General features: G+C 41.0%; 1 protein-coding gene across 2 annotated transcripts in view; it reads right to left on the reverse strand.

Moving 5' to 3' along the window:
• LOC105014502 (cAMP-specific 3',5'-cyclic phosphodiesterase 4D) overlaps positions 1 to 13,046 on the reverse strand; it is a 103,052-nt gene that overhangs the window by 55,137 nt on the left and 34,869 nt on the right. The window contains exon 1 of one of the 2 annotated variants that reach the window (XM_020052814.3): positions 4,651 to 5,321. The exons of the other annotated variant lie outside the window; for it this stretch is intronic. Coding sequence (XP_019908373.1) covers positions 4,651 to 4,736 — 86 coding nt within the window. The 5' untranslated portion in view covers positions 4,737 to 5,321. Of the gene's footprint in view, positions 1 to 4,650; positions 5,322 to 13,046 lie in introns of those variants that run through there. 2 annotated transcript variants of the gene reach the window in all.

Consider the following 13,046-nt stretch of genomic DNA (forward strand, 5'->3'; position numbering starts at 1 on the left):
GATTATAATTATAAAGCCTTGAGTACTGTCGGTAATGAATAGATGTGTCGTTATGCGTCCATAACTACTCCTAAACTGGATTACAAATGAATCACAGGGCATGATTAGTACATGTATGATAAATTAATTGAAGGCACACACACAAACACACACACAGCATCTGCTTACATATTTTGATATCATTTTTGCCAATATAATGTATGATACCCCTGACAACATCCCAATCTGCTGTATATACGCAAGAAAACTGATAAAACCAATAGAAAATATTATATAAAAGATACAGACTTGAGAATGTTCACAACTACTGTATCGGCACCAGAGAATTGTAATAAATTTTATTGTGACGTCAGTGGAAATTCCCAGGCCTACCGAACGCACACATTTGCCTGTAAAAACAGCGTCTATGGTCTCCCTTAGAACGCTGCCTGGTCTGGCTGAATAGAGCCCTCTTTAATAAAGACCTGCATCTCACCAGCAGCCAGGTGACAGAGGCTGATGCTGTGGGAGAGCAGCTATGCAGCATTTGACCCACACATGAAGGCACACACACACACTTTCTCCCTCTCTCATCTCTGCTGGTCCTATGGGTACACTGAGTGATGGCATTGCTTCCAGAAAGCCGTAATTCTGTCAGAGCTCAGAAAGCCAATTTTGTTAACCTGCAGCCCAGTCACAGCAATGTAACTGAGTGAAGGAAAGTTTGGGTTTGGGTTTACACTATTTGATCCTGCAGAAACCTTAATGGAGAAAAAGGAAGCAGCTCATTTCCCCAGTGTCACCACAGGGCCTGACTTGATTCTTCAGGCCTCACATCAACAATACTTTAGGGAGAAACAGCAGTGCAGAGCTCCTTCTCAATGCCTTTATACTAACTACATGTATATACATTTTGTTTGGTACCCTTCTCCGTTCATCAAAATGAATCAGTACTACAATGGCTGTGCCTTGCTATACAAAGAAGACTGTCACAGAGGCATTTAGTTCCAGTTAGATTAAACTTCACAATGGGCAAAACGAGTGACCTGAACAACTTTGAACATGAAACGATAGTCGTGGCAGTCTCATATGAACTTGCACTCTGCAAATGCACATCTAAGGAGGAATAATCAAATCGTCCTTTTGTGTGCATGTGTTTGTGTATGTGGTTACTTGCTTCCTTGTATGCCTGTTGAGTGTCAAAGCCAAGGCCAAATGGGATTGTGTAACAACTCCCCAGATGAGCCTTTATTGTCTGGGAGTTGAATGGCAGATTTAAACCGGCTTCTGCCTGGACTTCTGATGCCCTGCTGTATCAATGAGGATCAGGAAACATGGTGCCTTCAAATAGATGCGTGGACCAGTTTATTGTAGTGAGTGGTACATTTTAACAATACAAGATGGTCTGCAAGTAACAACACAGACTTGACTTAAGAGCTCTACTGTACTCTACTGTACTACATGTACTTCTGGAAAAAAAAAAAATAATAATCTTAAGGATGAATATGTCGAACCAAGAAAAGAGGACAACAGAAGCAACATGCTAATCCTGAGAAAACAATGATAATGAGAAGGAGAGTTCTGGTCATTCAGTCAGCCAGGGTCAGGGAAGGCTGTAAGAGGAGCAAGCTTGTCCATTATTAAGACAAAATGAATAAATAATACACAAGCTTCTCAGCACAGACACACACATACACACACTGTAGGGTAACGTGCATTCCTCGTCTCTGGGGACTGAAACAACACTCTGTCCGTCTGCAGCATATAGACACAGTGCCAAATGGGCTTTGACAGCTCTTCTCTACAGGAATGAGAAGAAAGCTTGTGTTCAGACAGCCATGATGACACGCACATGTAGTTTTAGCATTGTCACTTAATCTGTCTGCTATGGAACATCAAACCATTCAAATGCTCCATGAAAGAGGAAACGTGTGATTGAAAAGCACATTCATCAGTACCCTAATTAAACTGCAGGCCTAACATTGTACCACGCAATGTTTTTTGGTATTTCTATAATGCCATTGTATGGACTTAACAGCAATTCAGATTGCCTATCCATTTATGACAGTTAACATAGATAACGAGAGATAATCAACATACACTCAGAGTTCCAAAATCACCAGGGTGAGATTTGAATGAGGTCAGGTTACCATGTCCCACCTAATTCATTCCCAGTATACGGTCATTGGCGCATTTTTGCCGAGGTAGTGCCGGGAAGAGACAGAAATCACATTTGCGTCTGTAAATATCCCACCAATTGTGGATGAATGGTTTGGTACACATGGATCAGAAGGGCAGAGCCTGGGGAACACACAGATTATTTTTCAATAAGACACACATAGCCTTATAGCCATATCCTTCTGGAGTCAACAGTGATGGTTCTTCCAGTACATAAATATCACCATGACAAAATGGTCCAAGCTACAAAGTCATAGGCACCCTGGTTAGAATCAGGAGTCTCTCCACAATAGCTGGTCAAATGGAGCATCGCCTCCACTTTTATTAAGAAAATAAATCATTAAAATATGTTCAATACCCATAACAATCACTGGAACAAGGAGCTGGTTTAGATTTTTCTCCCACAAGTTGATCTACCGTGATAAAAGTATGCATGGGATCACCTCTTCTGATGATACTGAATATCACCTCTTCTGATGATACTGAATATCACCTCTTCTGATGATACTGAATATCACCTCTTCTGATGATACTGAATATCACCTCTTCTGATGATACTGAATATCACCTCTTCTGATGATACTGAATATCACCTCTTCTGATGATACTGAATATCACCTCTTCTGATAATACTGAATATCACCTCTTCTGATGATACTGAATATCACCTCTTTTGATGATACTGAATATCACCTGGCACATATTTCAGTCAAGCACTGAAACAATGAGATCCATATAATAATAACTGAGAATTGTTTTTTTCTCCAGTGATCTCCCCTGAATAATCTGCATCCCAGACAACACTCTATTCCTCACATAGTGCACGATCGTGCTGTTTAGCTCACAGTCTTACTGAGGAAGAGACCTGAGGCAGTTAACATGACCCAGGCCTACTGTACATGCACTATGTACACCGCCAGCTACTGTCATGGATGTGAGGAGGAGGATGAGCAAGCACCTCATGGCAGAACAGCCACATCTCTGTGTTTTCCATTATTTCTGGTTTGGTGTTTCTAAAAGTACCCTGAAACATGCGCTACAGAGCTTTTGTGTGAAGTCAGTAGTTTTGAAAGTTGCGCTCAGGAGCTGAAAGTGTGGCAGTTCCTGTGAACTATGTCATCCACTTGTGTAACACATTATTCGTTTTGTTAAACATCTAATTAATATGTCAAGGATTACAACAATAAATAAGTATGGTTTTAGCTATGATGTAGCAGTGTTAGAGAGACAGGGCGTGGAGGGACTGGGGACAGCTGTGTGTCTCTGTCCATGCAGCCACCATTGGATTAGCTAGGAACACTATATATAAAACAGACTACAGAGCATCCACCCAGAGCCTCTGGTCTGACCTCTCTGAAGGTCACCACCTCATGGCACTCCTCCATAACCATTCATCTAATACTGATAAAGTAAACAATGGTTTGGCACAAGAGCTCTTCCTTGCTATGTTACTTGACTAAGAGAAACTAAATAACTGAAACTCAAAAACCAATGCTAAAAAACTATTGTCGTTACTATACTGTCTAAAGTGGAGTATTCTTGGCTGTACAACGACGCTTGGCTGTGAACCAAAGGAATATCTTTGACTTTACACAGCGTGTGCTGCAGCCAGCATGACATCTTCTGTCAGTGCACGCTTCTTGCACTGCAAGTAACCATAGGCAGAAATCTGTCTGTCTGCGAGTCTGGTCTGTCAGTGTGACTGTCTGTACTGTACACATTGCATGCTATTCTGGACAGGGAGGAGGCAGGCGAACTGAGGAAATTTAAGGTATGGGTTTGTGTTCCATTGTGGTCCAAACATGGAGTCTCATATGACGGGCTGTAATAACAGACCATCTAAAGACGGCAAAAAACAAAGAAACAGTAGCACAACAAGACATCTTTCATGGCGCTGAGCAAGGCACATCCCCAAAGGCACATCAGTTTAACTGGCGGGTGAAAAGTGCACAGGAAGAATCCCAAAGCAGGGAGCATCGGGCAGCTCTGAGCCTCTGCTACGGTATATTCAGGTCTGTCCTAAATTAAAGCTGCGAAACCCTCCTCCCTGCATGTTGCTGTATTTCGGGTCTGATTTAGAGTCTTGTTTATGGATCAACACGACAGTTTATTGTGAGAGGAAACGGCGGGAAATGAGCGGCCCATTGAACTGTAAGCCTCCCAGAGCAGGCCTGGGTCAAAAGCCTTGTCTGGGCACTCTGTCGGGGGCACTGACTGCTGGAGAACATGTCCAGTACAAAACAGCATTAGTGCACCAGACCTAGCAGGAATACAGGACATTATGCAAGATAAAGAAAACACTATGGGTTAGTGCGTGGTCACGCAGAGCAGGGGTGGGCGTGTGTGTGTGTGTGTGGGGGGGGGGGTTGTCAGTGCGGTTGGAGCGAGTTTCACGTCGGGGAAGGGGGGTGGCGACAACACGTCCAGCTGCTTCCGTGTTGGGAACACACACACGCACACGTGCACATGAACAGATACTGACACGCCACTCACCATATCCACGAGTGCCTCCTGAAAGGGTAGTCGCTGAACTGCATCACACTCCTCTCCTGCGGCCCGTGGCAGAGTCCAGGCTTCATTGGAGCTGCGCACTGGGTCTTCCCCTAACTTTTAATTATCCACGCGTACGGCGAAACTCCCCCCTGTTGGCATGCCCCTACACCGCTCTACACCTTAGTGGTGACCAGGGGCCACTAAGTAAGTCCCCTGAGGAGCCATCTCGTTTACAAGTCAACAACTAGCCATTGGAAGGGATATGACTGTACATACCACAAGGACTGTACTATCCCAACTCGGTTAAAAAAATAAAATAAAAAAAAAGAATCACACAGTTAAACTTAATTCTAAAACAAAGAAGACGCTGAGAGACTGAAGATGGTGCGTCTGTAAGCCAGCGGTGTGGACGGGGCTAAAGTCCTCAGCACTCTGACCCAGGTGTCCACCCCGAAACAGCTAGGAGTTTCTCGGTCGGCTGCTCTTTTTTTCGCGGGATTCTTCCGGAGAGGATCTGGAAATCGCGGTCCCACATCCTCATTGTGAATGGGTTCAGGGATTCATCTTACCGGAAAACGTTCCGTTTCCTGACAGCCAGGAAAGACGGTTGGAGCAGGAGCAGTCAACTCTTGGTGTGACAGAGTGCTACTCTCCCTCCCTCTTAATCCTGCCTGTCCTCATGAGCTCAGTGGGAAGCACTCCCTCCTTCCCCTTCTAATTCCCAACCTCCCTCCCTCCCTTTCCTACTCCCTCCCTCCCTTCTTCCCTCTCTAACTCACCCTCCCTCTCTCCCATGCAGTGAGTCAGTGGGTTGTCCTAACCCTGTTATGCCTGTGTACAGTGAGCTAAACCTATTGATCCTCTTAGTGCCTCACACTGCTCACAGCCTTCATTCAACTCACTAGTGTGTGTGTGTGTGGGGGGGGGGGGGGTTGAGGGAAGCTCCCCAGTCCTCAATTGTAGTCGGATTGTTGTGAAGGAACCGGCAATGAAGCATGTAGTATGAATGCACCGTAACATGTCTATGTCAAACGTGGTTTTGCCCATCTATTTGTTTGTGTGTGTGTGTGTGTGTGTGTGTGTGTGTGTGTGCAGTGTGTGTCAGCTTGTTCACCTGAGGCAGCGTAGTGAGGTTAAAACCCCAAACATACAACCATGCCACCTTTACACAAATGAAACTGACACACAGATGTGTTGTCAGAGATAGGCTGGGGTGGAAACACAGACCACTTCCCACATGTGCATACTTTATTACCTTGAATACTAAAACAATGCTCCGAGCATCTCTACTTCCTGTTTATTCTGTTTTTTTCTGTTTCTGTTTTTTTCTGTCATGTTTTTTTCTTACTGCACCATGAGATTTCAGATTGCTGAACTAATGGTGGCTTATAGTTCTGATTCTACGTGTCCAGGTGTACAATATCTGTATTAATTTGTGTCTGAATGTGTTTGTTGCATATTCATTTGTGTCTGCATGTGTTTGAGTGTTGAAAATACACAAGCACTCTTCAGACATGTTCTTAGAAAGAAACATGCTACATGAAAGCATATATAATTCAGCCACATGGGTCAAGCCAACATCCGTTTCTTTGTAATGTAGACCTCTCGAGAGATGCCTGCCTGACTGACCACATACTCATTACATTGCTGGCACCAACCTCAAACCCATAGTTGAATATGATCTTACATACTTTCTAAATAGAACAAATGATATAGAATCACAGTGCACATGCATGATCATGTCAAATATGCTGTTTGTTGTTTGTGTGTGTGTGTGTGAAAGTGTTGGATGCAAATAGATGGAGGTCATGGTTTGCATGTGTATTCTGAATATGGGAGCGGGTGTGTGTGCGTGTGTTTGAGCATTTTAACCATCACCCTGGCTCTCAGCCAATGGCTGTGGTCTGAAAAACAGGATTCAGTCCTGCCTCTTACACACATCCTGCCCAACACGCACGTCAGCAGTTTTGTAACTCCTGCCAAGAGTCAAAAGGCCTCGCCCACCACAACCCTATTTATCACCCACACCCGGCAGAATGATAGGCAGGGGTTCAGAGTTGTGTAGAAACAGGTGGTAAGGGGTTAATTTGGGAGGAAAAAATTGGTATTCCATTATTTTGACTAAACAATCCATACACTGACATCCAAAACTATGTGGTCAGTGACAATTATTTAGTTTTTCGCTCTTTACTGAAGCATCTTGGATATGAAATGATATCCAAGTGCAGACTGTCAGCCTTCATTTTTCAGGGGAAACCTCCTCAAGTATGAAGGGTGTGGGTGTGTGTGTGTGTGTGTGTGTATGTGTGTCTGTGTCTGGTTGGGGAGTTGTATACAAGGGGGTTGGAGAGTAAGTTCACAGTGGGTAAGCATAGCTAGAGTGCAAGGCTCAGTGAAAATATGGTGGGAGGAAAGAGATGGATGTGAGCCTCAACCATCAATCTTTACGGTCGCCTATGGGCAACAATAAAACAAATACTATTTCATTCTAAAGAAGCACTTTCATTCAACCAAGCACAACAAAATGGCACATTATGGATTCCCCTGCTTGGAACGGGAAATGGATGGCAGGATTATATAGGATTATTTAGTCCTGGGAAGTGGAAATTGATTTTGTGTGCAATGACATTTACCTAAATCCTTTTCTTCATCAATCTCCAGATCATTTATACAATATCCTACGATACATATTTGGAAAACAGTAGAAAAAACGAAACAACTACAGCACGTCATGGTAAGAAAAGAATGCGTCTAGAGTTCCACACACATCTCCCCACTGCTCACTTCTCAGTCGCCACCAGGTGGCGTTGTCTTATTGACAGACGTGAGGAGCTGCCAAACCTATCAAAGTATTCTTTATCTCAAATAAACACAAGGGTAATGTGAAGAGATATGTGAAGAGTGAAGTACCCTTTATTCTCTGTCCATCAGGTGCTAGAGAGATGCTGAGTCGTACCTGGCCAATCTTGGCAAGCTGTCCGTCAAAAGGGTTGTCGTGGAAATGCCAAGGCCCGTACATGCTTGCCTTGTCAATCTTGCCGTGTGATGATGTGGCATTTCACTAAAGGTCATTTTCCCATCAAATTATACATTGCCGATAAGATATACAAACCTAATGTGGGATTTTGGTAAAAGGATAGTTTGTGATTTTGGCAATATGCTTTTTACAAATTTTCTCAGAAATCAGATTAACTGCTCAATGAATCTCTTCATTCGGCTTGAAGAAAACTGTTAACTAGCATTAGCATAGTAACTAAAAGTCTTTTAAAACAGCTAGAAGTTCCTTTACACCTGGTTGAACTAATGCTAGCAAGCAACATCATGTAATACAATCCACCTAAAAACTGCCTTCAAACTGGATGTAGGTAAATACAAATCATATTCTCAAGATCATATAACTCTGGAGAACAAGAGAAAAGGAGTAATTATGAACATTACAAACTACCTCTGTAAACTGTTGTTCTAAATACAGATGTGTAGAATTCAGAATAATATTATATACAACTTTCTAGGCATCATAGGCATACACAGTAAATGTAATGGTTCAATAGAAGATCAACGATCACCTGAGGAAAAACATTCTGGAGCGTCAACTGGGTATAGGTTACAATATTCCAAAATTAAACAAATTGTCATATTATCTAAAGATGTGTGGTTTCTCTACAAATATGTATCAAATAATGAATAATGTATTTTGTCAGAACGCAGTGAATAATGACAAGATTAAAATGTTCAGGTTCCCTCGGAGGACTAGGCCACATTAAGCAAGTTGAGTTCATGATTAGCCACCAAACATGACGAGTCATCTGCAATGCATTTGGAGGTGAGGAGGAATAGCAAACGCTGTGTTTAACCAATATGGCAGAGTGACGATGACATGGAAAATGCTGTTTACATTTTTCCTCTAATTTAAATGTATTTGCGTTCCAATATATAATGGAGTGACTGACACCACGTGCATTTAATTACTAATAATACAATGTTTCAGACACAGGCTGTACCATGAAATCGATAATAAGTGTTACATGTTTCAAAAGCACTTCAAGCACTTATTGAGCTAGCACATTATGGTTATGACTTCAATGACCTTATTTTAGAAGTGAGGTTATGTCATTGGAAATCACAATTCATAATCCTAATTGCAATATTTATCCAACAAATCGCAATTCAATATATATCCAAATCGTGCAGCTCTATTTCTTAGTGAAGCTGATGGAGGAGCGAGAATGCGTGGCTTTTCCATTTAACAACAAAAGACTGTCTGGCTTCCGTCAAACAATAGAAATTATTAAATGTAGACAATTACTGCACTTTAACTCATCTAAAGCCTTTCATTTATATATAATGGTTCCAGTGCATATCTCTTGTGATTCATTCACAATAACTCAATTAAAGTCTTCCACTTTATTAATATACTCCCAATGAATGTGTTCTGTGATTACTGCATGTTAATTAAAGTCTTTCATTTTAATTGGATAGTACCAATGCATTTCTATAGGAGTTATTAAAGCATTAGTGGAGACACTCAACCTGCTCATCTGTTGAATCATATTTTAATGTGAAGTAGCCAGAATGTAGTCCAAAAACTTAGTCAAACAACTCAGCACTACAAGTCTATTTGGATAGATACTAGGATGATGGGCAATATGCTGTTACATTTGAAGATGCTGGTAGTGTCCTGATATGGTAGATAATCTATATCTGTATACATATTAGGGATGGGCACGGATAGTCGAATATTTGAATACCCGAAATGAATTTAGTATTCAACGAATACTTGTGTGTGTATTCAATTAACCCCCTTTTCTTTTCTGTTTTCTTTTTTTTTTACCTATATGTAATTTTTAGATTGAATGTTATTTTTCTAAATACTTTTTCTAAATAATATTTTTTTTTACATTTGACAATGTACCATGACATTTTTAGTCTACTGTTAGCAAGTGGATGAAAGTCAGCAAATTCAAGGGAAGATTGAATATATTTAATGAATTAATGCTACCTGCGGAAAAAAATATTTGGCCACAAAGTGCTACAATTCAGCTGTGGAATCGAAAGGCGGTTGAGAGCGCAGAAAACAGTGAGTTAAGCAAACTAGCTTCTTAGACTAATAGTCGACAGATAGTGTTGTATAAAAGCAAATTATATACTGAACACGCTTACCTGTCCTTACGTTAGTTCTGTCCAGTCCTGTCCACATTTCAAATAAAATTTAACAATCTCATTGGTTTGATTTTAGGCTGCAGGGATGATATCTCCTGTATGATGTTTGGTTGGACATTTTCTGGAGGATGTCAATACTAAAATATTACATTGGCTTCAGGGGCAGATAAACAAGAATCTTATTCCACAACATCATAGGTAAAAGAAAAACTGTTAATGCATGGGCTATGTTCATTGTAGTACCATTGGGAATAGGAATACAATTTTAAACAATTGAATAATTTGAATAGCACACCAAGACGTCCCAGTGATCCACAGATCCTTAACATTAGTTTAGCTAAATCAAGTTGGTTATACAGCATATTGAAGCATTCATTACACAGATCTATTGATTTTAGGAATTTATACTGTATAAGATAGACATTGATTTTTTGTTCATGATCAGGCACCATGCTGGAAAGTATCTGTTCAGTCCCGGGGGGTTGTTGATGCTATTATCTGTTTTTCTGGTATAATAACTGCTTCACCCTAGAGCAGGTAAACATGGGAAGCTGGTGAAATAGCAACGGGCCATGACTGCAGGCAACCAACAACAGTACCATCTGCTGCAGCTAGCTAACACATTCTGCTGCTTCTCTGTAAGACATACGTCCCCTCTTAACCCAGAGGACCAGTTGAAAGTGTGTGGCCAATCTGAATTTTCATCCCAGTTGGGGTGAAAGACATTTTGTCAGGCAGTGTCAAGTTAATTTCCCCACTCAGCTCCAACTACATCCTGGCCAAAGCCAACTCTGAACCTACTCCACCTGGCTTCCAGCCAACAGTTCCTCTTAGAAATTGCGGTTGTATGAAGCTATTTTGTAAACCTCGATTACTTCCAGTATGAAAATAAATTGGTACGAATATGTTTGTCATATGTTTATCAACATATCCCCAGTGCTATTGGTCCTTAATAACTTGCTATTACGTTGCTTTTTTTACGTTTCACTATTATGTTGTTCCTTAACGTAATCTATTAAAAATGTTGCAAATATCATTAACCATAAAGGTTCACTTGGTGTAAAGGTTAGGCATCACAGTACTGGTGTTAAGGACCAACAGCACTGGAATGTGTTGGAGTTGAAGGTAATAGCTTTGGTGGTCATCAGTAACTTGCCCAGAATGTGTTTTGGGATCAAGTGTTTTTATTTTTTAACACTAGATGAAATACAATCTATCATGAGGGGAACACATTCACTGGCTTTAAAAATACAAGCCAGTTAGCTTATTTAGAAAACAATTTTAGTTGTGGGCTAGAGTTATGCTAACCTGTTAGCAATCCCTTAAGCTTTACTCCAGTAGATCACTCTCTGGTTAGTTACAGTATATACAGTAGTTTGCTACTGCCATAGAATGTTTTGATATTACTATCGACTATTCCTCTGTTTGCAGATTGCATACTGGCATTTGAATATAGCTCAGGAAAAGGGAATCCAGACACAAGATTGACACATTTAAATGTAGGTGTAGACACATGACGGGTTATGAACTCCATAGTCAGAAGAGGAACGGTTGATTTGCCAAACATTCACTTTTGCTGTCACATTTGGATGTGGTTCTGGGCAATGTCAAGACAACTTTCCAATAATTATACAGATCTTGAAATTCCTCCCAGCACAAGATGTTATATCAGTCCCAGAGGAAATCCAGCGATGTTTCCATGGCAAAATATTCCCACCTCAGGGTAACGCAATGACCTCCCAATGACCTACGTGATGTCCAACAGTCAAAGAAGTACCGGTGACTTAAATGTGCCTTGAGTTAACTGCTTTGTCAACCGCTTTTATTCGCACCTTTGGTCAGTGTAAGTGCCCTTGGAGAATGTTTCAGCCAAGGTTTCAGACACGTTTAAATGTCATCACATGTTGCAGTAGACGGTAATAAATTATTTGGAGCTTCAATTTGTTTTACGGGGGACGAGTGAGTTTTTCATAATCCTATGAAAACCCCAGTTTGAATAACTACCACTTCATGTAATCATATTTAACAAATATTACACATCATATAAATAATTATTCAGGAAGTAATTTTCTCTTAACATGAAGTGAATTATGTTACGTACCGATTACAATGAGCTCCATTGTATATATGGGGAATTTAAAATAGATTTACATCAAATTTTAAGATGTTAAACAACACTGACGTCAGACTTAGTGCATGCTATAATAAACTAATTTGATCATCTTAGTTGCAATTGATTGACACAGGTACTGTTGACCAGATGTCTCCTCCTTATACCAATAACAATGTGACCTGCCTTTCCAAGGGAGAGCAGAGAAGAACCGAAGGAAAAGTAATCAACTCATTTAGACGTGGTTAAGGCTCTTTGTTAGAGAACAATAAACAGGGAATTAAATAATCAACGCCTCCCGTCGGAGAGCCATTTGCATAACACTTGTATGCGCAACACATTTCTGCGCCACACATCACTTTGTTTTGAATCTCTGGAATTCCATTAAAGAGCATGAATTATGAAAACAGCTCTGTGTATGAGTGTAATGAACTTAGATGACATTAAACTGCTGAAGCAATTACATGCTAGGTTGAGGCAGCCAGCCCATAAAATTACCCAAATGGCACTGTCTACGAGATTAGTGTGAAGCTCAGGGACACAACTGTGTTTGCCTTATCCGAAGTAGCACTGAATCCGTTTTTTTTTCTCAATATTGCGGCTTCACTGTGCATGGCAGAAACATTATTTCATAGGACACATGATTACTGCGTAGACCATGTGATTCTAAGAGGGGTTTGACTGGAATACAAAATGAACTGAGCCAACTATGCTACAGTCCCCTACCCAGAGTAGATGTGACAGGACACCCAGGAGTGAGGCTGGGCAGGCTATAGTGACTGCTACTACTGCAGCCTGCCCGCCATTCCCACCTCTAGCATCTCTACCCTCCATTATGATGTGGTTCTACCACGTGTCATGGCCACCTCTACCTCTCCTACACTCATCCACCATATAGGTTTCTTCATTCTCTCTGAATAAGGGAAAGCTAATAACCCTAACTAGAAAACATTTCGGATGATATATGCCTAAAACAGTAAATTCATCAAATGTCCATGTTTTACTGGAAAAAAACACATTATAGCATCTGTTGCAGGTGTCGCAAATTCGTTTTGTATCTACTCCTAAACAATACCATGGGTTCAAAAAAGTTGCGCTAATGCACAAAAAGAAAGACCAAGTCCAC

Source organism: Esox lucius, chromosome 13 (assembly GCF_011004845.1).
Source record: "Esox lucius isolate fEsoLuc1 chromosome 13, fEsoLuc1.pri, whole genome shotgun sequence".
Taxonomy (NCBI): Eukaryota; Metazoa; Chordata; class Actinopteri; order Esociformes; family Esocidae; genus Esox; species Esox lucius.